This window comes from Acartia tonsa, chromosome 4 (genome assembly GCF_053477335.1).
Source record: "Acartia tonsa isolate MP-2025a chromosome 4, ASM5347733v1, whole genome shotgun sequence".
Lineage (NCBI taxonomy): Eukaryota > Metazoa > Arthropoda > Copepoda > Calanoida > Acartiidae > Acartia > Acartia tonsa.
The window spans coordinates 37,462,544-37,489,130 of NC_137263.1; the positions used below are offsets into that span (position 1 = coordinate 37,462,544).

General features: G+C 33.0%; 2 protein-coding genes and 1 pseudogene across 3 annotated transcripts; 2 read left to right on the forward strand and 1 right to left on the reverse strand.

Moving 5' to 3' along the window:
* Positions 1 to 6,331: 6,331 nt before the first annotated feature.
* Positions 6,332 to 7,798, forward strand: LOC145318318 (uncharacterized). Its single transcript, XM_080159621.1, has 3 exons — positions 6,332 to 6,649; positions 7,193 to 7,403; positions 7,589 to 7,798. Exons 1-3 carry the CDS (start codon positions 6,486 to 6,488, stop codon positions 7,766 to 7,768), a joined length of 555 nt encoding a protein of 184 aa, XP_080015747.1. The 5' UTR covers positions 6,332 to 6,485; the 3' UTR covers positions 7,769 to 7,798.
* Positions 7,799 to 8,007: 209 nt separating this feature from the next.
* LOC145315459 (uncharacterized) lies at positions 8,008 to 11,137 on the forward strand. The gene is made up of 7 exons (XM_080155442.1): positions 8,008 to 8,034; positions 8,311 to 8,436; positions 8,649 to 8,976; positions 9,103 to 9,242; positions 9,361 to 9,589; positions 9,815 to 10,366; positions 10,463 to 11,137. The coding sequence occupies exons 1-7, from the start codon at positions 8,008 to 8,010 to the stop codon at positions 11,083 to 11,085; spliced, it is 2,025 nt and encodes a 674-aa protein (XP_080011568.1). The 3' UTR covers positions 11,086 to 11,137.
* A 7,789-nt stretch (positions 11,138 to 18,926) lies between these two features.
* Positions 18,927 to 20,960, reverse strand: LOC145317049 (serine/threonine-protein kinase pim-1 pseudogene; annotated as a pseudogene). The gene has a single exon (XR_013878856.1). The product of XR_013878856.1 is annotated as a serine/threonine-protein kinase pim-1 pseudogene (transcript).
* Positions 20,961 to 26,587: the final 5,627 nt, after the last annotated feature.

Below are 26,587 nucleotides of genomic sequence, written 5' to 3' on the forward strand. Positions count from 1 at the left end.
TTATATATAATACCTTGTCCTCTTGGAGCATTACGGCGTCCTCGACGATTCCCATCAGGCTGGGGTTCAACAGGAACGGCAGCCACACCTTAATGAATTAAATCTTATTTATTATTTCAAAGTAAGGGGACTGGACAAACGCAGGAGTCCCAAACGTCGGAAGTGGACAAACGCAGGAGTGTTAAATTAAAATATTAATTTTAAGTATTTCTGTACAGGTTAGGTTAGGTTAATATGTACAAGATATATAAGACTTGGAATAGGTAATAATAAAAATATGATTATATATAATACCTTGTCCTCTTGGTTGAACAACCCGTCCATGGCCATCATCAACAGCAACAGGAGGAACAGCTGCCACACCTTAATAAATTAAATCTTATTTATTATTTCAAAGTCCCAAACGTCGGAGTGGACAAACGCAGGAGTCCCAAACGTCGGAGTGGACAAACGCAGGAGTCCCAAACGTCGGAGTGGACAAACGCAGGAGTGTTAAAGTATTACAACAGCCACACCTTAATGAATTAAATCTTATACACTAAATAAATTTATTAACTTAGTCCTATAGTGTTTATACAAACGGACAGTTTAACTTTAAAAAAGTTTTAAACTTTACTACAGTAAATATAATTAAACTAAAGAGTAGCTATACTTAAAACAACGATGACAAACATCCATAAAAGCGAAGCACTGAAACGGTAGGACAAACGGACATTAACACTTGTATAGTGTCTGAAGTGAATAATTTAAATATAAAGTATAAGAGTCGAAGCAAAATTGTAAGTAAATTTATTGGAAAACTGCTTCATACAGGATAACCGATAATGTTTATGGTTATACTTACATTTCTAGGACTTAATTATAGAGTTGCTTGCTTCGCTTATAATATTATTCTTTGTTGTCCAAGGAATCAATATACCAAAAACCAGATCAAACGGATAATTAGATCACATAAAATTTTGTTGTTATAAAAGTAGAAAAATCAACATGTTTAAAAGGGATTTACGGACATTCTGGTAATGATTATAGAGTTGCTTCGCTTTCTAAATCGTACGTAACTACATCATGCAAAGTTTGAAAGCGATAGGACAATTCTAACATGCCTAAAATTAACGAATAAAAGCTAACTATCTCGGACGAAAAATCAACATGTTTAAAATGGACGTACGGACATTCTGGTAATGATTATAGAGTTGCTACGCTTTCTAAATCGGACGGACCGACCATAATTATAGAAAAGCTTCGCTTTTAAAAAGGTAAATTAAAAGGTAAAAAGGAGAACCCGATCGGTTCATCGGTTAGCGAGATCCTTTGTATAAAGATTATTTATTCATTATATTACACTTGGAATAACTAAAAATAAATAGAATTCAATATATATTATACCTGGGTCAAGTCGTTGACGTCGTTCAAGTATTCGCTGGCTCCTTCGTTTCGTGCTGCTGGGTCTAGATTTCATTATTCGTTCGGATATTTATACTGAAATAAATTATTAAGGTAATAAATAATAATTTAATAATTAGTATTTTTCATAATGCAAATGCAGATATAATTAATTTCAATTTCAAAACGTTCACAATATACGTATAAAAACACTGCAAAATCAAATATTAAAAAATAATTAACTTTATAAGTTTATTTTATGCGTATATAAAAACTAATTACGCATTAAAAGAAAGAGAAAGGCGGTCAAAAGGTAGAGAAAGCCATTAAAATAAAGGGGTTGTATGCAAAAATGTAATTTCCTCATTACCTTCCGATAAGCCGCTGAAATTTATTTTGCCTTTTCTCGGCAGTTTTCGGCGGTTGCGCCGCCGTTTCTTCTCCCCTTAGTATCCAAGTAACTTGAAGTTGGCTGGCCCATCTCTCGTTCGTCGCCAACCTACAATTTAACTTTAAATTACAAATTTGTAAAATGTAAATTATCTTTATAAACCAACCTAATGCCGTAAAATCAATCTTCGAATAAACCAACCTAATGCCGTAAAATCAATCTTCGATATTTATTATTTAGAAAATGTTAAGATTTTTAATTTGTTAATACTAATAGTCTAATAGCATGAAAAAATTTTATCTTTACATACCCTTTAAAATAAGTGGCATCCGCATTTAGAGCCTAGAGGTCAATATCATCAAACATATATGGGTGGGGGAAAAGGGTTTTACATGTAAGTAACAGTTAACACCTTTATAGTCCCCCCCCCCCAAAATAAAGGGAAGGGCAATGGGCTGTTTATTTTACACTAGTCTCCCCCCCCTCCCCTATTTAAGAAGGGTTGCTATATGAAAAGAAAGGGTTGAACTTGATTTTGAATATAACCCCCCCCCCCCCCAAAAAAAATACAAAGAATAATCCCTTTATTTATTTAAATTTTCCTTTATAAAAATTTTCCATAATATATATATGACACCTTTATTATAACCCCCCCCCCCAAAAAAAAATACAAAGAATAATGAATAATCCCTTTATTTATTTAAATTTTCCTTTATAAAAATTTTCCACTAATGCTGGGTGACGGGAGAGAGTTTTTTTTTTAACTTTTAAGAAAGGTTTATATATATGACACCTTTATAAATTATAACCTTATATTATAATGGCCGATAAATTGATGTACACTCCCAATGATGATGCACAAAATTACCCCTTTTGTAAATAACAATTAATAGTTGAAACGTTTTTACACTCAACTTAATGAAGCAACCAAGTCCCAAAATTCCCCAAAATTGTTGAGCAAACCAAAAAGAAAACGTTGGTATAAAACTTTGTTTTTAAAAGATATGAAATGATACAGATATTCATCATATCATTATCATCAATCTATTCTATAATTGGCCAAAAAGCCTTCATAAAGTGACATCAAAGCTGACAATAAAAATGGTAATCCTTGAATGTTATGTAACTTCCAATATGTAACTATGAAGCAATTTTGTTTGTCTACATTACCGAATACTTTTTTAATTCTATTCATCTCAAATGTAACTTTTCTTAAAAATAGGTTTCTAAAACTTGAAATATAATTTTTAACTTTTCTTACCAATGAATGATGAAACTTAAGTATAAATTGAAAAACAATTTGAAATATCCAGCCTCTAACGGCTAATTTATTTACTAAAATTTCATCGTATTAAATCCAAATTAAATCTTGTTGGTTCCCCCCCCCCCCCCCTCCTCCTAACCATTACGTTATGATGGGTGGAGAAAAAAAGATTACATATAATTATATTCAAATAAGAAGTGTTGAAAAAGGGGGGTGGGGCAGGTTTCAAATAATCTTTAATCTTTTAATCTTTAATCTTTTACGGAGGGTAAATTAAGTGTTAAATTACCCCTTCTGCAGATTAAGCATCAAATCCTCCCCCCTCCTCAAGGGGAAATTAGGAGAATTCTTAGTCTTACATGTCATATAAATATTTTCCAACACATCCCATGATTTCCCTCGTACTTCGTAGTAATTGGATACGGATTATAGTTATACCCCCCCCCCCCCACACTTTCTTTTATGTGTGTTTATTTTATCCCTTACTATTCCAAAAAATAAAATTATGGGTGGAGTTACTGTTAAGTTGTTAACCCTTTTCTTCCCCCAATCATCCAATGTAAGCGGTAACCTGGCCATTTTCACCACCTTAGGCTTAAAGTCATAAAGTCATAATTAATATTAATCTTTTTATTTTAGTTTTAGTTCAGTTACAACATCGTTAGAGAATGGCTGAGCCTGACTCTAATAAAGTTATAGGTGACGATGATGACAACATGTCCGATGTTTCGGATGTTATTAATATTGACAGTGAGGTTGTCCAAGCTATGCCTGACTCTTCAGTTACGCGTACTCGTAGTTTGCGTGAACGTAAGACGATCGACGATGCAAGCATACCCGATTTTTTGGATGAGGTTGACCTTGATATGTTGGAGGAAAAGGAGGGTTTGGGGTCCCCCCCAAAAAAAATAACCCCCAGTGATAACATTAGGTAATAATAATATTTTCATTTTATATTTAATAATGTTATAAAAAAACTAAAAGGGGTAGTTTCACGAAGTTTATTTATTAAGCTCAAATGCATTTCGTGAAACTACCCCTTATAAAATTAGTGGGTTTCGTCGTATTTTTACTTTTTATTTACTATTAAGCTCAAATGCATACCCCTAATAAAATTATAATAAATGGGATTATGAAAAGTAGTGGGTTCCTTTGTATTTTTACAGTAACTTTTTATCTTAGGGTAGGTAAATGTTATTTATTTATTTAATTTTCAGTTGCACTCCAGGGTCGGTAATGTTGGAGGAAAAGGAGGGGTTGGGGACCCCCACAAAAAAAATAACCCCCAGTGATAACATTAGGTAATAATAATATTTTCATTTTATATTTAATAATGTTATAAAAAAACTAAAAGGGGTAGTTTCACGAAGTGCATCTACCCATGCTAAAAAAAGTATAGAAATGGGATTTTTACAGTAACTTTTTATTTATTAAGCTCAAATGCATTTCGTGAAACTACCCCTTATAAAATTAGTGGGTTTCGTCGTATTTTTACTTTTTATTTACTATTAAGCTCAAATGCATACCCCTAATAAAATTATAATAAATTGGAGTATGAAAAGTAGTGGGTTCCTTTGTATTTTTACAGTAACTTTTTATCTTAGGGTAGGTAAATGTTAAAAAAATATCCTTACTTACTTTTGGTCAGGTTAGGTTGGGTCGCATTGAGTAATCCATCCTCCGGGGCGAATTCCTTCCATGTTCAGCAACTCTCGGTGCTCTACACACCAAGAGAGGCCATTTTTTTTTAGAATATAATCCCAAATTTGGTAAATTTGGTGGGTTCTAAAAAGAACCAGAGAAATTGAAAATTTATTTATTTATTTAATTTCAGTTGCACTCCAGTCACTTCAAAAATAGCTGATCCACAACGGAAGCGCATAATAACAAAGTTGTGTTCACCTCCAAGGGTCAAGAAAAGAAGAAAAGAGTCTTCTCCCCAATCGAGGTAAAAAAAACAAGTAGCCAAAAAATTTTTTTTTTTATTTTGTCCAGAGGGCAAGGGAAAAATAATATTAATTAATAATTAAAATAATAGGCTATTTTTTTAAGGTCAAAACCTGACAGCCCAGAACCTGAAAATCCAACTTCACCCCCCAAACCTTCTCCCCAATCGAGGTAAAAAAAACAAGTAGCCAAATAATTTTTATATTTTGTCCAGAGGGCAAGGGAAAAATAATATTAATTAATAATTAAAATAATAGGCTATTTTTTTAAGGTCAAAACCTGACAGCCCAGAACCTGAAAATCCAACTTCACCCCCCAAACCTTCTCCCCAATCGAGGTAAAAAAAACAAGTAGCCAAATAATTTTTATATTTTGTCCAGAGGGCAAGGGAAAAATAATATTAATTAATAATTAAAATAATAGGCTATTTTTTTAAGGTCAAAACCTGACAGCCCAGAACCTGAAAATCCAACTTCACCCCCCAAACCTTCTCCCCAATCGAGGTAAAAAAAACAAGTAGCCAAATAATTTTTATATTTTGTCCAGAGGGCAAGGGAAAAATAATATTAATTAATTAATTAATTATTTTAAGGTCAAAACCAGCAAGCCCACAACCAGCTTCACAAACAACACCAGATACATCACCAATGCGCCCACTCAACGTAACGCCGCCGCCGTCTCCATCACCTACAAGTACAACAGCCACACCTAAAGCCGCAGCCACACCTAAAGCCGCAGCCACACCTACAACACCAGCTGGAGACACACCTTCTTCAGCACAGTCATCCCCAGCTGGAGAAAAGCCAAAAGGGAGAGGTGGCCGTAAAGCAGGATCCAAGAATAAACCCAAGATGAACAGTGACAGTACGGAACATATGTTCATCAAAGGTAAGCTTAAATTAGTATAATTAATATCAATAACATAGGTAGTAACATTAAAAATTTAATTGACAGGATGTCTATTTGTCTGTACTTAAATAAAATACATTATATTATATTTATAATTAATAACCATACAATCTCAACCGTAAATACATAAATTTCTAGAATACTAGTTTGTTTTACTTTACCTATATATTAAATTAACTGTTCTATTGATTACCTAGACTGCGTGGGTACAGTACAAGGGGACACACACTCGCTCTATGACCGCCTTGATGGGAAGAGGATAACATATAGTAATGGTGATAAGGTACAAACATAAATACTAAAAATAATAATAAAATGTAGAGGGGGGGGGGGGGGCAATTCTTGATGGGAAGAGGATAACATATAGTAATGGTGATAAGGTACAAACATAAATACTAAAAATAATAATAAAATGTAGAGGGGGGGGGGGGGCAAAAGTGACACTTTTTGAAAGCAAAACTAAAAGTCAAGAAAGGAACACAACTAAAAAAAGAGTTACAGGTGTGAGATTATTAAATAAAATGTTTAATAAAATTAAAATTACTTCAGGTTTATGTCTACTTGGTTAAAGTGCTTGAAGATCATGCTTACATGATCCCCAACTACCCTGGAAAGGGTAAGCATAAGACCCCGTGGGGGCGGGGGTGCAAATACTGTAACTTCAATACCTGGGATGGCACATACCACGTGAAAGAATACCCCACAGATGGAAAAGCAAGAGAGAAATTTATACTGCAAGAAACTAACCTTCTTAGGTAATAATATTAAGTTGACATAAAATAACATGATGTATTAACGCAACGTGCCGGAGCCGTATAATTTTGATGCGGCTCCGGCTCCGGGGAGCCGTATTTGGAAATACGGCTCCCGGCTCCGGCTCCAGCTCCGGCTCCTACCTTAAAATTAATATATCAATTTTTTTCCATTATTGAATTTGATAAAATAAGATAAATAATATAAAATATTTTGCTTTTATTTGATTAAAGCTATATAAAAGTAGAAGGATGTGTGTCTATTTGTTAAGTAACAATAGTTTTTCAGTTTATTATATGGAAATAGACCGTTGCCAAATTATAATATTACTTTAAAAAATCATTTTTACCTAGTCCGGAGCCGGAGCCGTTTTTAACAAAAAATACGGCTCCGGATCCGGCTCCACAAAAAATGTTGCTGCTCCCGGCTCCAGAACACTGGTATTAAGTATTCATAAACATTGATTAAAAATATATACTGACGGACAAGGTGAATTATAGAGTAGCTTTGCTAAAAAAAATAATATTAATTGCTTACCTGTTTAGGAGGTTTACCCGTCACTGGATCATTGACCACAGAGATGTTTACCGAGAGTATAGGAAGGGAGTGAACCTGGCCAGCTTTCAGAGGAAGTTTCAACAGGCCCAGGCAGATGCTGAAGTTATCCATGAAGTCAAAATATACGTCACTGCCCTAGAAGCGCTGCGCCACATAACAGGAAAACTGGTTAATAATGAAAGTTTCCTTCGCTTTAAGGTAAATGTATGTTTAATATTTTTGATCATATTTGCTGTTATCTAATGTCTCATACCTATATTTTTTTAAACAAAATTAATTGAAAATGATTGCTAAAATCGAAATATATCTTCATGTCAGTTAGAATAGTGTATTTTTTAAAAATAGGTTGAAAAACATACTAACTTTAAAAAATTCGCTTTAAGGATAAGGATGCCAATGCCTTTGACCATCTCATCGCCAAGCAGGTCGGTTTACTTGAGAAAGGCAAGAAGCAGGATGCACCCACCAGCAAACAGCTTCATAACTGGCTGCAGGGGCAGCACAAGTATTACATGGAATCCTTCAAGAAGATTTTAGAAAATAAAGGTATTAATAACTATTAACTATTAAGTATTATAATTTATAAACTAAAACATTACTAAATAATTTCAAAATCTGAAAGAAATAACAAATAATTAATTTAAATTATCTTCACTTCCGCGGGTGTGTACATTGCCGAAATCGAAGGAAAGGTGCACACCTGCGGAAAAAATGTTAATATTTAATTATTTTAAATAACAAATAATTATAATCAATATTATCTTTGTTTCCGCAGGTTTGCACCTTTCCTTCGACTTCGGCAATGTTCACCACACCGACTTCATTGCAGGTAACCTAAATAAAATAAATAAACTATTATTATTTATTAATGCAATTACAACTGCAGCAGCTACATAACCTGAATTAAATAAAGTAAAGTAAACTATTATGAATGAATAATATAAAAGAATTACTAATTTTTCAGTAACTGCAAACTATACCGATGCAGACGGTCCCAAAGAATTGTTGCTCGCCTGTGAACAGGTATAAGTTTAAAATTAATTCTTAGAAATTTAGAATGACCACAAATACCTAAATGATAATTTGATTAATTACTTATGTTTAGATGCCTAAACCCGATGCTTCCGGCCGCAGCATCTACGAATATTTCGAAGAACTGTTGAAAAGGTTTGGGCTTGAGCATTATCAACTTCTCAGCTCCACATCCGACTCGGCTGCCAACTGTGTAAAGGTAATGAAAAATTATAAATTATAATTATAAAATCATAACTATTTAATAGTTTTTTCTCGCATCGTATTTTAAATGGCTTTCCGCGGATGTAAAATGTACAATTGTAAGATAAAACCAGTTTTTTTAGATGAATATTTGAATGAATACGAGAATTAATATTCTAAAACAATACCATTAGAAAGTAAATCATTAATTTATTTTTCATTCTTTAGTCCATCAAGATACTCAATGAAGAGCACGGGAAAACCCCCACAGAGTATACAAGTTTCATGAACCATGAGGATGAAGATGAGGGAGTCAGTGATGATGATGATGATAGTGATAAGGAAGACACACCTGAGGCTGATAGTGAAGATGAAATCCCGTTGGATATGGTTATAGAAGATTTAGATGAGGTTGAGGATGGTGTTGTAGAAGCCGAAGGTGAGGGTCAGGATGGAGGTGAAGAAACCCTGGCAGGAACAAGACAAGGCGATGGCGGCATATCAAGTGCGATTTTCTACAGGTCCATCGCCATCAAAGATCCACAACAAAGAGAGGGTAAGTAAAGTTAAATTAAATTCATTCCCAAAAAATTCAATGAATTACATTTAATGATTTACAGGGGTAGTTTCACGAAATGCATTTAACTAAATTATATTAATTTATTAAATTATTTCTTTTCAGCAATCACAAATTTCGGGAAACTAATAGAAGAGAACATCCAGAAAACAATGATATGTGATGAGCAGAAATGTGGACTTATAGTGGGAGGTGTTTGCCTCAACCACCAAGTGGAGTTGGCGTTGAAGCAGGCTGCCAAAGTTGTAAGTAAATTAATTAAATGATTAATAGAACCAACTAAATAACTTATACAGTAACTTAAAAAGTTAAATAATAAATTATACAAAAACGTGAAAATTAACAAATATTATATTTTTTTAGAAAGGGAAGGGGTACAACAGAACCATAATTAACCTGGCAAAGCTGGTCAGTAAAATTATGAATAACAAGAAGCTGCGTCGCATTTTGGTAGAGAGTGGACAACGTATGCTTACCAGATACGTGGAGACGAGATGGAGCTCCAGAATGAACATGATAAAGCGGTTCTTAGAGTTGTTTGACAACAAACAACTACTTCAGAAGGTGAAAAAATCCGTGCAGGATCAGAAAGGTAAACCCAAAAAAGTTAATTATAATTTAAACAACAATTTAAAACTAACAAAATTACCAACTTAAATTTCTCTCTGTCCCTTAATTAAACAAAAGAGAAAGGTAACAAATAGAAGTTTATTAAAATTTAAACTAAATAAATTATTTCTTCTCTCGTTCCCTTAATTAAAAATTAGAACTGTATATATCAATAGAATTAATTTTTAATTTTTAATTTTTATTTTAGTCAACAAGAAGTTTGACAATCTGTGGCCAACACCTGACCAGGTTCTTGCCCTCAGAGAAGTCCTGCAAGTGTTGGAGTGTGTGGATACCATGCTGACAATTCCCGCACAAGCCCATGAGGCCACAATCGTCCAGATGTTCACCATGCTGGATACGGTGTTCTTTACCCTACGGACAAGTATGCCTGGCAACTTATTCGCTAGACGTGTATTCAAGTTCCTTCACCTGAGAGTTAACAAGATTGTCCGTACTAATGCAGGCTGGCAAGTCTGTCTCTACCTACACCCCCTGTCACGCAGTCATTTGGAAATGAATGCGAGTGGCACACAAAGCTTTACGGTGACACAGGATGAAGCAAAAACAATTTTACAACAAGCACCCAAAAATTGTAGGTTGTTGGGTGAACGGCTACACCGAATCTCACTGAGAGCCAACCTAAGTCCTGAAGAAAAGGCAGATGAAGAGGCCGACCTGCGTAGAGCTAATGCGGATGCCGACAATGAGGATTCCGAAGCTGACGAGTACGAATCTCCAGAAACTGCACCTCCCACAGGTAAAGATATACAATATTAATTAAAATAGATAATAATAATAACATTAGTTAAATAATTCAATTATCATTTTTATTAATTATATTTATGTATTACAGGCATGATGACACCCATCCAAAAGATGTTATGGAACAAACAACAAGAGTTCAAAGAAATTCAGGCTCAAGCAGCAGCCAAGAAGAAAAAGAAAGAACAACGTGACAAACAGAAGGATCCCCTGGACGTCATGAAGAAACACCTGAAAGCTGGGCTGAAGGATTGGAATAACATAGAAGAATCCAAGTTGCATGCCTTGACATACGGTTACCAACGTGAAGTCGCTAAGATAAAGGAGGAAATTGCGAAAGTCAAAAAATCTAAGTCCAAGGATTTCGATGTTGAAGAACGCCAGAAACTGTACAAACAAGGAGCAATGACCGCAAGCCACAGGATGCTTACTGCCAGGTATGAACATGTTGCAGAGAAGATATGTTATCCACCTGGACTTGTCAGTTTGATGACCAACTTCAACAACTTACCTGTTTCTAATGCGAGGTGTGAGAGAATTTTCTCACACCTCAAATTAGTTTACTCATCGAGGCGCTATAACCTAGAGAAAGAAACCATCCACGCCATCATGTTCTTGAAGATGAACAAGCTAGTCCCCAAGAAGTCCCAAGCATTTTGGGATAGGCAGGTAAAAGTTACCAAGAAGACAGCAACCAAGGAACTGGAAAAGTGAAATAATTTTTGTAAATATGTTTATCATATTAATTATGTTGGAAAGAAATAAAGTAGAAGTAAAAGTAAAACAAATAATTTAATGAAATAATTTTGTGTTTTTTAAATATCTGTATCATTACCATTATAAAATAAATGTTGTAATAAAACCCAAAAAACTGTTTATTGATATATTTATTTTTTTTGCAGTATTGTTATTTAATTTAACAAGGATGAATAATCAATAAGTAGCGAAGCCAAAAACATTACTCAAATCATACTTGTCTTGTGTCTTTATGCGTGGATGGTCTCTTGCTCGAGGTTCTAGAGTAAATAAGTTGGACATCAAATGAAAGTAAATACTAAATATCCAAAAATAAATTTGAATTTCAATTAAAGGGTGATGGAAAAAAATAAAAATGCGTACTTGCCGCTTCGCTTATATTATTGTACATTCAAACATCAGTAAACCAAAAATCAGACCAATCGGATAATTAGGTCACATAAAAATTTGTTGTTAAAATGTAAAAAAAATACGGACATTAATGTCAGAACTGAATTATCAGAATGCGAATATATAAGAGTCTAAGCAAAATTGTAAGTAAATTTGTTTAAAAACAGCTTGATAATCAGGTTTAATATGAGCGTACATTTAAAACCGAGTTTCAACGCAAAAAAACGCGGAGCCGAATCTAGAAATACGGCTGCGGATGTGTGTATATTTGGTAACATATGGTTTTTAAGTTTAATTTAAGGAAATAGACCGTTAAATCATATTATTACTGTAAAAACTCACTTTTAACTAATGTGGAGCCGAGCCGTTCTGAACGACGTAAAAAAATGCACGGAAATTCTTTTCGAACACAGGGATTCAATATTTTTAGGTAAGACTTATCGATAAAACACACCCGATACTTTGTAATTTTGGAACGATATAAAAAAATAAAAAATAAACATAATTAAAAACAAAGTATGGAGCTTGCCGAATTATTCACAGTATAAAATCTGTGCGTTTAAAATTGAAATTACCAAAAGGCAAAATAAGAATAATTAAGTTATAACGAACAGACTTATCACTTTATATTTACAAATTATTACAAAATCCTTACCTTAATATACAGTAAATGATTATGTGTACTGCCTTCCGAAATAGAAAACATAGCCTATTATTTTGACGTGTATGTACTCTTATGACATTCACACAAAACAATAGACTACAATAATTTTTTTCGGACGACAGTACAGAATTAGATCTTCTTGTGTTGACACTTGACTTTGTTTCTTTCTTCTTTTTTTTATAACTATGCAAATAATATTTATCACTTTATTTTATTGTATTAATATAATTCCATTTGAAGTTTTCACATTGAATATTAAATTTTTTATTATTTTTCACTTTTCTTTGTATCTAACTAACGCGTAGTATGACGTGTCAATACACTCTGAAATTCAAATAAGGACTGAAGAACTATGTGTGTGTGCACGAGGTGCACGAGGTAGAAATGTACATGGGTAATTAGAAACTTCAATATAATTTATTTCGTTATATTTACATTTTTTAAAATAAGATTTTTTAATATGTTTTGACCACGGTAAATAATAAAAATTTGTTGGAGGAATTTTTGTGTATATATTTATCCCTGATATAACAGCATACACCGGAAACGGATGATATCAAATAACAGGGAATCTATAAATATATTGTTACAAATACAATTACAAACTATTATAAGTTAACTTTAATATATTTCATTATCGTTATATACTTTTTTTACGTAATGCAAAATTATCCTTTTTTAATATTAGGAAGAATTTTTATTTTACCCTGTAAAAAAAGCAATGAAAAAAGTAAGACGTCTAAAATGTCGTATTCTTAACAGGTAGACTTTTTGGAGTAAGGAAATTATGTCATCACATTAATTTCATAGAAAGAACCTAAAAGTCTAATATATCTAGTAAATTTTATTTCGGAATTGTTTAACGAACATACTTAATTTAAGATTGCGTGATTTATTTCGAAATAGAAATATAAAACGTAAAAATTTATTATTTTTCAAAATCTTCTATTTATTTACCAAGTACTTCGTATATAAATATTAAGAAATTTGAATATTTAGAAAAATAGAAATAGGGATGTATTTTTGAACGAAGGGAGAGGGGAATAAATATCCTATTTTTGAAATAGAATTCTTGCACACGTATATAAATATTCCCCAATTTCAATATTTTCATATCTCTAAATTCCCTTCCAAATTTTCTCGAAATACGATACGTTTAGGGTTTAGAATAGTTAATATTTTAAATATCTAGTAGACACATCATTGCTATAAATTGAAAAACTTCAAATTTTAAAGTATAAATATTAAATACCAATAGTTTATTAACATTTAGAAATAAAGACAAAAAAGATAAAATGTTCATTCATTTATTCAATTCTTGCAATCATTACAAACTTTAAAATCCGGGATCTAAAGGGATAAGACAATGGCCGATAAATTGATGTTCATCCCCAATGGTGATAAACAAAATTAATTCTGTAGATTACAATTAGCGATTGAAACGGTTAGACACTCATATTACTGAACCAATCAAGAAAAATTAAATAATAGTCCCCAAAGTAGTTGGGCAAACAAAGAAGAAAACGTTATTATAAAACTTTGGGTACTAGTGTAATAAATAGGCCAATGTCCCCTCCCTCCCTGCATTAAAATCCTCTCTCCTTGTAATTGAATTTTTAGTTGGGAAAACATAGATTTTGGTTTTTCCTACCAAGCGTTCACCTGCATATCACGGATACAAGGATAGTGCAACAGACGAAAAATTTATCTTTTCATCAAATTTTAGGTTCTTAAATGCTGCTTCAGGAAACTTATAAATGTATAAAGATTAATTAACATGCCATTGTCCCTTCCCTCCCAGCATGCATTTATAAGAAAATAACCAGACAAAGCAGTTACTCAGCAGCTGTGATAGGAGAGAGAGGGTAATACCAGATTACATGCAAAAAGAGAGAAAGAAAAAGAGAGAAAGATGGAGAGAGGGAGAAAGAAGCGAAGCGCAAAATCTGTTCCGTTTGGTTCAAAGCATGATTCATCCCATTATCAAATATACAAAAAAAACTATCTAAAAATATCTAGTTTGTCATAAACAAATCTTTAAAAATGCTTTTCTGGAATTGTGTTGTTTGTGATTTACGGGAAAGCTTTTTAGTGCATCAATCACACACACCTTAATAAAAACAGGTTGCAGTTGGATAAACGCCCCCTTTCAAAAACGCCCATTAATCAATTACGTTAGTAAAATTATTAAAATTATTATTGGTCACTAGCGGATACGCCTCTAGTGGCCCTATGGGCCCATGAAAGAGGTGATAAGTCGATCCCCCACCCCACTCTAATGAAAAAATAGTTAAAACCTTCTCAGGACCGATGTGAAGCTACCATATATCGGTTAAGCGGTTTGTGAGATTCTTCGAAATACACATATACACAGACACACACAGATCCTGTTACTTTATCAAAATAATTTGATAATTTCTCCTTTCATGTTTCAATGGGCATTTAAAAGAGTTCGGGGGTACTTTCGGAAAGTTTGGTAAAATGGGTGATAATATCATCTATATGATTGATAATAAAAACTGTAATTAGGATCTTTACTAATTTATTCTAATACGAATTTTCTATTTACAGATATCGATCTAACTCTCTATAAATAATTCTATTAATGATCCTTTCCATCTGTCTGACTATCTAAACCCAGAACCACTTCATTATGCAATCTACATTTTCCTGGATATTTTGTCTACGGTAGTCCATAAGTGTACAGCTTTACAGTACATTGTTTCTATTTGTTAAAGCAACACGTATGATAAAAGAAAAAGACTCTGTTTAGAGTAAAATGCTTATATTTCAATCAAAATCTACATTTTTGTATTTTTTACCGATCCACTTCATTATGCAAATCAAAAGAAAATCAATAGGAAAACGTTTGTTTTGCCCTTTTCTCCACTTTTATAAATTAATTCTGATAAAATAACAATTTTTTAAGGAATTTATGCATTAATTATATTGAAAAACAGTTTAAGGTAGATTTTAATGATTTTTCTAAATAAGAAATAATTGAAAAAAAGAAATTCTATCCCTATCACTTTAGAGGACAGCTGCCGACCCCCAGTCTTATGGTTGAAGCTAAATACATGTTAAAAATAAAAATTAGCTTGAAAAGTATACAAAAATGTTTTTTGATGTGTTAAAAAACTCCATTTTAAAATCTTGATTTTGAGGATGATGGCCTTTAAGATGCTCTTACTGGTGGTGATGGTGAGCTAAATGTTATCAAAGTGCATCCCCATGATGAAAACTTATATATTGAACTATGGTCCAATTTTTGTAGTCATAGCAGCCTCCAGCCAAGCAATATTAAAAACGAAAAAAATTGCAATTTTAATTACTAAAATTCATAAAGTAAATAATGTAGTTTTTAGATAATGGTTATATTTCATGTCGAGAGGCTCCACTGGAGGCTGCTATGACTACAAAAAATGGTAAATAGGTTAATAGACAAGTTGTTATAATGATCATGTACTTAGATAACATTTAGCTCACCTTCACCACCAGTAAGAGCATCTTAAAGGCCATCAACCTCAAAATCAAGATTTTAAAATGGACTTTTTTTAACACATCAAAAAATATTTTTGTATACTTTTCAGGCTAATTTTTATCTTTAACATGTATTTAGCTTCATCCATAAGACTGGGGGTCAGCAGCTGTCATCTAAAGTGATAGAGATAAAATTTCTTTTTTTCAATTATTTCTTATTTAGAAAAATCATTAAAATCTACCTTAAACTGTTTTTCATTATAATTAATGCATAAATCCCTTAAAAAAATGTTATTTTATCAGAATCATTTTTTAAAAGTGGAGAAAAGTGCAAAACAAACGTTTTCCCATTGATTTTCTTTTGATTTGCATAATGAAGTGGATCGGTAAAAAATGCAAAAATGTAGATTTTGATTAAAATATAAGCATTTTACTTTAAAAAGAGTTTTTTTTCTTTTATCATACGTGTTGCTTTAGCAAATAGAAACAATGTGCTGTAAAGCTGTACACTTATGGACTACCGTAGACAAAATATCCAGGAAAATGTAGATTGCATAATGAAGTGGTTCTGGGTTTATCTACTTTTTAATCTGTCTATCTATCTGTCTATATATTTGTCTATCTATCTGTCTATATATCTGTCTATATATCTGTCTATCTATCTGTCTATATATTTGTCTATCTATCTGTCTATCCATCTGTCTATCTATCTGTCTATCTAACTGTCTATCTGCCTATTTAGCTGTCTATCTATCTGTCTTTCTATCTATCTACCTATCCATCTTTCTGTCTATCTATCTATATATATATATATATATGTATATATATATAAGTCTGTATATCTTTCTTTCTATCTATCTTTCTATCCATCTACCTAACTATCTATCTATCTATAATCTAGAACTGATGAAATAACGCTTGTATTTTATATCTTACAGTAAATGCTTTATCGTCCTTGTAAATGCGTGTCTGTTTGTGTGTGTTTGTGTGACCCCTATCGATAACAAATGTGTAAAATTCTGTATTTTGTAGCTTTTAAATGTAGGAGGGACTGTATTATGATAGTGATTTATTTTAAAAACCAACCAAAAGCTTGTTGTTAGATTGTCATTGCTGCGCTAGCTATGAACAGTAAAAAAGGGTTTGCCTGCTATAATTATTATTGCAATGCAAAAAATCCAAAATTTGCAGCGATAAGACTTTTTATAAATTATAATTGTAAGGAATTCAAAGAATTTAAAACATGGATTAATTCAAAAATACCGACTTATTACAGTGTTTAAATTGTTAAGCCAAAATAAATAAAAAGCCAAATCTATAAATTGCATTTCATTTCGCGAATTCTGTAATTTTAATATGGGCCATCCTTTTATATAAGGTTTTTTGTATGAAGCTTATGATCTCGCAAATTACCATAGCAAATGTGTTGTAATTTTTAGGGAACCTTTGTAAATATTTAAGTCTGGTTTTAGTCTACTTCCCAGGCTTCCACAGCTCTCCCCTAGAGTCATTGTCCGAAGCAACTAGTATGTTAATAAAATCCAATGAAATTGCATTTAGAACTTGGCTAAACAAACGAAAGATTTGTTTGCAGTATTTCCAAAACTTTGCCATGAATAAAAGAAGAAATTGCGTAATGATATTTTTGCAACTATTTTCAAAACTATTTCTACCAGATATTTTCATGATAAATAAAACATGCAGAAAAAATTATTAGATAAATCAAAATAAAATTTTAAAAGTTTGGCACCTTCCCGAGATGGTACATTTTATCAAAAAAGTAAATAGATTGATAAAAAAAAAGGCTGTAAATTCATAATATGAGCCAAGAACTATTATGACGCTTCCATTAAAATGCTAGAGCTTATTAAACACATAAACATATATTACTTTATTTATTTAATGCATTACTTCTGATGTTTACAACTTTTTTCTTCAAATTAAAAATCACGAAACCTTGCACACACAAATTTTTATTAGTAGGTCAAGGACCAAATAGAATCAAATCAGAAAGAAGGAATCCAGGAAAACTAATGTTCAGAGGCGTGCTTGAATGAAAACATGACAAAATTAGAGGGGGTGAGGTGTAAAATTTCACCCTTATAGCATACATATTTAATTTTCTGGTTTTAGTATCCCTATAAAGTACAATAAAACAATTCTCGAAATGTTTAAAATCAAATCTTTCTTCATTTTAGTAGGGTGTATTCATTAATAAATTCCTAAGCACGCGCTTGTTTTCTTCAATGTGTAGCAAATTTTCGAATATTGAAGAATAAATCCGCCATAAAAACTTAATGGTGTATAACAATTATCATAGAAGGGACTTGCTCTCCCTAACTTTAAAAGAATTAATTTATATTAAAACAAGGACTTAACCATCGGTAAAAAACAAAGCTCAACAAATCACACAGACAAACGAACATAAACAAGCATAGATAAGCAGCGCTTTTGAGTCCAGACCCCAATTTAAATTTGATTGTGGAGATGCTTTGCTTATACAATTGTACTTTATCGCCGAAGGACTGGCAATGATATTGGCTTGCTACGCTTTCTAAACTGTACCTAACTGTTCCAGAAATCGTCATCTAAAGTTTGAAATCGATACAACAAGTGTAACAGGTCTGTTAACGATCAGCAATTTATTACAGACGTTTAGACGCAATCCAAGAAAAGCTTTGCTGGAAAAATTAATTTTACTTCGTTGGGCTGCTATTTATAGAGGTCTTACGATTGGACTCTAAACGTAGAAAATCCTCGTGTCTAGAAATGATGTTTTCAACATGTGCAAAATAGAATTGCAATTCTTGTTGTTATCAAGTCTCAAAATTCCAAAACAGTCAATTCATAAAAAAGGGAACGGGGAACGCAAGGAATGGGGGGAGGGCGCCTATGCTTCCTAGCCCTGCACTTTACATCTATTGAATATCCTGTTGTAAAATTATATACATCATATACACCGTATATATGCATTTTTTTCTTTTCTGCATGTGGGTGTGCGTGTGTGTTTTTCAACTCGCCACTGTTGCGTCTCACCCTAATTCTTTAGAGTTCATCATATGACTTTGTCAAGATTTGTATGTAAATAATACTCATAAGAAAAACCTTTAGACTATGTATTCATCTTTTCTTATCAATTTTACACCCTGATACTAAATTTAATGTTACGTAATAATTCTAGGAAAAGCGCAGAAATTGTCTAAATAACATCCTGTTATCGAAAACGTAAGACTATCTTCTAAAATAAATAATAAATAAAAAGATATTAATTTTTACATGTTTATAATGAATTAAACTATAAATAGTACAATATAAATACTTTGTAAATTTTAACATAATTTTAATAATATCAGATCTTTTAGGCTGGTGGGGCGGTCACACTGATAAATCCAGGTAGTCGCTGGAACAGTCCACCTCCATGCAGAGGACGGTTGATTCTTCTGGCGTTGAGTTGATGATATCGCTGCTAGAGGCACTGCTGGTACTTGTTGAACTAGAGGCACTTGAGGAACTCATGAAATGGTGTTCAGCTGACTCGAGGCTGTTGGCCTTGTGTTGTTGCTGTTGCTGGCTCATCACAGGTATAGGTTCTGGCTGGCTGCACTTCATCCAGGGATGGTTCAACACCTGGCTCAGGCTGATGCGAGATTCAGGATCCGGGGTCAGACAGCTGCGCACAAGATTCTTGGCCTCCTGAGAGATGTTAAGCTGGGGGAACCAAACCAGTTGTGCGGCCATGATTTGGTCGTCGGTCTCGTAGGGAACATCACCGCAGAGCATGTCGTACAGGAGAATGCCCAGGGACCAGACAGTGAGGCCGTCAGCCTTGTATCTTCTAAACTTGATCCATTCTGGCGGACTATAAACTCGTGTTCCCTCAAACTCTGTGTAGACTCCGTCGTGAAGAAAAGTGCCGGAGCCGAAGTCGATGAGTTTGAGCTGGTGAGTGCTCAGATCAATCAGAATATTCTCGTCCTTGATGTCTCTGTGCAGCACTCCGTGAGCATGGCACTGGCTGATGGTCGTCAGGATCTGTTGGAACAGTTGTTTGGCCAAATTTTCAGGCAGTGGTCCAGACTCACTTATAAAATCAAACAAGTCTTTGCTGTTGAACCTCTCCATCACAATGTAATAGGAATTTGGCATGTCAAAAAAGTCTAGGATTGAGATAACTCCGGGGATATCACTGACTTGTTGCATCAGGGCCACCTCGAGGGGCACCTTGTCGTCATTGTCCAGCACCTTGTCCTTGCTCACTTCTTTAACCGCCACTGGCAGGCCGTCGCTTTTGCGGATGGCGGCGTGGACCACGCCGAAGCCGCCCTTGCCAAGGACACCCTTGATCTTATACTTTGCTTGGAACTCCAAGATGTCACTGTTCAATCTGGTCACCGTTGGTCGGCGCGAGGACAGAGAAAATAGATTCTTTAACTTCATAGTGTCTTTGGTATTGTAATGTTCTATATACTTGGTAGTAATTGTATATATTTTGATTTCACTAATCGTTGTTGACTTTATATATATTATACTAATATAAACTGCGTCTAAATATTACTATAAGCTCTTCTGATTGAATTGTTGATTCAACAGATTTCGTCATATAACTGAACACTTGGGTCGTTTACACTGAAATATAAAGAATTTTGCCCGTACATCCACAGATTCTGTCGACTTCTTTGAAAGTCCGAGTGCCGGGCCGGGACGGATACAGCCAAGTAGGCCTGAAAAAAAAACGGGCGGGACGGTACAGCACAAGAGTGCCTTCATAGGCCTACGCACTTGTCCTGAGAGGAACGGGGGGCAGGGCAACTGAGGAGCAGTGGGGAGTCACGGGGCTATAAACTGCGTACTAATATTCTACTATTCAGAGGGGTTCAATAACTCAGGAAAAAAAGAGGAATTAAACAGAAATGGCGATAAGTGAAGTGGGTAGAAAAAAGGTGGAAGGCTTTTAATAAGGGAAACGTTTACGTCACTGCAAACTTATTGAATGAATCGCAAGTGTAAGTATAAGTGTGTGTGTGTGTGTGTGTGTGTGTGTGTAATAAAATGTCATGTGAACACAAGAAAACAAACATGAAATAATGTGTGGTGTACACTTTTAAATAGAAATTAATTATGTGCGAACTGACATATTCTAGGTTACCACTTAATACACACATTTAGATTCGAGACGCCTTAAAAATTCCCTAAATTTCTATAAAAACACAACTAAAAAAGCTCTAAATTCCCTTTCATAAGATTGCATCATACAAAAGATAGCGGGTTAAAGGGTATGTGATGAGAGAAAAGGGAGGGAGGGGAAAAAGAGGAAAGTTCTGGAATGTGAAGCCAAAAATTCCGCGTTGTCATACCATTTCAAACAAGGCACAACCAAAAAGTCCCAAACAGGTGTGTTTTGTGTGTGTGTGCGTGTGTGTGTGTTCTGTGCGGTGTGTTCTGTGTATTTGCGTACGATATGGTATGATGAACCAACACAAACTTGTTAGCTGGAAAAAGGATGAGTATTTTCACCATCATGTGTGGACTCTTATGGGATAAGACAATGGACTATATAAATTTATATAAATCCAAAATGATGATGATAAACAAAATTACTCCTTCGTTAAATTAAAATTATTGATTAAAAAATTGGACACAAGTTTAAAACCAACCAATCAGTTTTCATAAAAGTACCCAAACTTTTTAAGCCAACAAATAAGATTATAAATTTTGGGTACCAGTGAAATTTACAGTCTAAAGTTCCCTCCCTCCTTCCCTCCTGTTTGGGTACTATGAATCACACAAACCATCCTCTGTACCTTCCTTTCAAAACTTTCAACAAGGAGGGAGGGAACATTGAACTTAAATTTTTACATTTTTTCATCATTTGTTGGCTTAAAAACTGGGAAAACTTAATTGGATTGTAGAAACTAGAAGTGTCAAAACTTTTCAACCAATAATTATAATCTACAAAAGGGTTAATCATCATTGGGGGTGTAAATAAATTTATTGTCCATTGTCTTATCCCTTTGTTTCCCTGGTATATTTACCATCATATGTTTGGGTTCTATGATTCACACAGAACGTTCTGAACCTTTCTTTCAAACTTTTAATCCTAAATTTGAGGCAACTCCTTTCAGCAGTAAAACTACTTTACAATCAGGAGTCTTAAGGAATAAGACAATGGATGATTAATTGAGGTCCTTTGGTGGAAAAGATTGGACATAAAGATTACTTACAAAAATTCAAAAACCTTTGAAATGAGAAGGCAATATCAAATAGTTTATTGACGATACCTGTTAAAAACGAATCATTTATAATCTTTAATTGTACTGTTATGAATACATTTTATTGATCAGTTTCTCTCCTGTATATCATTTTACTGTTTTTTCTTCATAAAAATGTTATGTTGTAATTGCTACGCTACTATGAAAATAATTGTTTTCAGTAGGAAAATGAACGTTTTTGCATCCTGTGTGTATATATATATAAAAATATGAATGAGTAATAATATTTTACATATTTAGGATATTTGTAATAGATCCTGTATTTATGACTCTTCATTTTAATTTAGAAATAGTATCATGTCTTTCTGTCTGCCCATTTATATCTCGCAAACCATTGAAGTAAGTAGTATACTTGTTGCTTTTGTAAGAGGACCTTAACCAAAAAAACAACATTTTAAACAGCAGCCTAGAAAGTCACATTCCCCCCCCCCCATAGCTTTACTGACGGATTGACAAGGTGAATTATAGAGTTGGTTCGCTCCTAAAAAAATAATGGTCTGATGACAAGTCTTATATTTATATAATAACAGCACAAAAGCTTAACGCAATATCTCATTCTCAATTATTACGCAGCAAGCTTTAAATAAATTAAGAAAATAGAAAATTTTTCTCGTACTCATTCGAAACCGATTAATATCCGGTGGATTAGAACCGGTTCTCATCCATACAAAAAAAAACTATGTCTAGCATCGTATTATATCCAGTTTTCTACGAATATAAAAATGTACAATCATAAGATTAAAACCAGTGTTTTTAGCCCGTGCCTTCGGCATCTCGGGGATAAAAACTGGTTTCAATCTTTTAATTGTACATTTTATATCCGTGGATATCTGTTTATAATACGATGCAACTAAGAACTAGTAAAAATCTAAGCTTTTTCTACAATAATGTAGAGCTATGATAGTTAACTTAGGCATGATAGAATTAAGCTATCGAATTTAATTCTGCATGATGTGCTGATTCCTGAAACAGATAGGTAAAATTTAGAAAGTGTTTGAACTCTATGGTTATTACTTAAAAGTCTGTAGGTGCATTTAAGCATAATAAGGCGAAAAAAAAGATATTTTACGTGTTGTTATCACATTATTAAGAATATTTCATTTATTTTCAAAATAGTAACTACTAGTATGGTTATGCAAAGTATAATAAGTGAAGAAAAACGGATGTACAATTGACATTAAAGATAATCGTATGTAGGCTATTTAACCAAAAAAAAATCCATCAAATTTTGCTTAGATTTCTTGAAAGTGCAGTCACTCTGGGTTAATGTTTATTCATCTGTATAATCTTTTCAGCTTTTCTTTGTGGAAGTTGTTATCTTTAATAATTCTATTATAATTCATTGAAAATTTAAGATTAAATATACCTAAATGAATGTAAAAATCAAAACAATAAAGACAGGGCTCGGCAGCTGCGCATAAGCCACCCTTGATCTATAGGTAATTCGATGTTTCAAAACTTCAACCTGTTCCTCATATCTCAAACCTTTCCGTTTGGTAATAGTTATTCATCGCATCATATTAATGACAGCTTTCCGCGGATATTAAGAAGAATTATAGATTAAAACCAGTTTTGTTAGTCCCAAGGGGCTGAGGGCCCGTGCTTACAAAATTGGTTTTATTTTTGTGATTTTTATTTATTTTTGAAGGCATACTGAAAAAATTATCAAAGCACAATACAAATGGCTTCAGATTTACGTTTTATATGCGGTTGACTGTCCGTTCCACAAAAAAAGATAAAAGTGAAAAAAATGCTGTACCGGCACAAAATAGTGTACAGAAGAAAAAAAGAAATAATAAACAAAACGAATACTTGTACACGTCATAATAATCCAGTCCACCATGTTTTGTTTATGTAGGGAGGCCTGAAAACTGTACATTATCAGGGAGGGAGGGGACATTGGGCTTTATATTACACTAGCCCTCAAAGTTGGTTGGCGTGGCGTAACAATTTTGGGGACTTAAATTGAATTTTGATTGGTTGGTTCAAAGGTGAGCGTCCAAACATTTCAACCACTGGTTGTAATCTACAAAAGACGTAATTTTACTTATCATTAAGTTGATGTACATTAATTTATCGGCCATTGTCTTTGCCTTTAAATTCCTGGTACACTATATATGTAGAACACTAAATAATATTTATAAATATACAACTTATGTATAAAAAATGTTTACTATAATATGTTTTGCGTTTGCAATAACGCAATAAATAAAAATCGAGGATGGGTGCTTTCACTCAATGTGCCTGCAGAGCACTCAACCCCCAACTAATACACAGGAAGAGCCTTAACCCTACGGGCCCTATAACTGTGGTGCCCTAACCCTGCGGGGCTACTCAGTACCCGGCCAATAGTACCTAACCTATTTGCTCAAAAAGTAACTAACAAACAAACAAAAAATTACCTTCACCATTATCATAATTTTTCTGTAGTAGTTATGTACGAGTTAGAAAGCGTAGCAACTCTATAATTGTTGCCAGAATGTCCGTACGGCCATTTTAATAATGTTGATTATCTTTTTTTATTAACAACTAATTTTTATGTAATAAAATTATTCGATTGATCTGATTTTTGAAATACTGATTCCTAAGACAACAAAGTACAATGCTATAAGCGAAGCATCTCTATAGCCAAGTCCTAAAAACGTAAGTATGTCCGTAAACATTATCCTGTACTTAAGCAGTTTTTCAACAAATTTACTTTTGATTCGACATTTATACATTTATGTTCTGTTTTTTCAGTTATGACACTCTATTAATGTTAATGTTCGTTTGTCCTACCGTTTCAGAGCTACGCTTTTATGGATGTCATCCTTGTTTTTAGAATAAAGGGGGGTAGTTAAATGGTCAACAAAGCACTTTGATAGAAACGTCTAAAAGATGACAATATGAATATATAAGTGAAACTTGATTAATCAGACAAACGAACATCAATGAATTATAGAGTTAAAGCTCTTGATGTTGAAGAAACAAAAATAATTGTTGTCTGAACAATTATTGCTGCTAAATATTGCTTCAAATTCAGGATGCTTCATATGGACACACTTACCTTTCAATACCTAATTGTAAAGATCCTTTGCTAATTATATCATGGCCAATTGTTCATGGAATCAGAAAGCAAACTAAAGAAACAGTATAGTTAAATTCATATTTTCATTCATTTTTTAATATGTGTTGTTAATTGTTTGTAAGCAGTGGCGTGCACAGTGATTCACCAAAGGGGACGGGTGAAAAAAAGGAATTTCAATTTAAAGATACCCCCCCCCCCCCTACCACATGCCTCTGTTCAAAAAGAAACTCAAAGTGCCTCAAAGTTCAGAGCCCTCCAAGTAACACAAAATGCCTAGCCTTTTTTCAAGATTATAGTCTCAAAAATTTGTAAATAACCTTTTTTTAAAAACTATGGAAAGCGGAACTGTAAATCATTTATAAATCACCAGGATACAAAATAAAATATATTAATAAAATTAAACATATTTGATATTTTAAGTCCTGTTAAAAAAAATGTAAATAATTTAGGAATGTTGTACGTAAATTTTATTAATATTTTGACGCACACTATTTATTAGTCGCAAAGCTATTCTATAGCTAGGTTTGGTATGTCTGTATATCCGCCCGTACTAAACATCCGCATAAGTAATTTACGATTGATTCTATTTAAAAGTAAAGACATGACGTTAAAAACAAAGTGACTCTAAGCCTCACTTTTGATATACAATTGAAACAGTTTATGTCGACATTCTAAAAAACTGTCTAATCTAAATATGCTGCAATATATTCACATATTGTTTTACTTTCAACTTTTTTTGATTATTGCTTCTGCTAAGCTATTTATGGACAAATTTGACCTTGTTAACAATTGTTTAATTAATTTTTTTGCAAGTAAATATATACATTTTACATTTTAGCAGCGCGACATCAATATTTACACACGACCCTAGCTTTATGTGTACCACATTCGCTTGTTGTTAGAAGGTGATGGGTTCGAATCTCAGCAAAATTCAGATTCATTCACTTTACTACACTCAATGTCAGGGATCTAGAGGTATAAGCCAGTTGCCGGTTAATTGTTTATTAGCGGATCTTTTAAAAATTTAAATTGGTGAAAGATAAATCATAATTTAAATTAGAAACTTAGTTTTAACAAATATTTAACAATTTTATAACAACTTTAAAACTTTTTTATTAATACTCTTCGTAGCTCGTAAGTACTCTTATTATTTGCAATAGAGGATAAAAAATCAAAATATTATTGATTTAACCTTTATTATGATTAATACATTTAAATATAATGAGAATCAATTTTTAAAAAATAAGTATTTGTTTTTGTGAAGCTAATCTAAAACTTACAATATCAGTCCTTCCGTAACGCTAATGAGGTAATAATGTTTAATATACTAAGCTGATATTTCAAAAATGGCTAGGCCATTTAAGATGGCTTATAAGATTATCTTTAAAATATACTCCAGGCCCATAAGAATCTACTCTTTAATTCTTAGGGAACTAAGGGATAAGACATTAGACGATAAATTTATGCACACAGACCAATTATGACAAACAATGTTACCCCTTCTACAAATTTTAAACACTGCTAGTTTGAAACCGCTTACAAGATATAATGAAAGACCTTAAAATTTAAAAGTCAATGAACTTTGGGGGA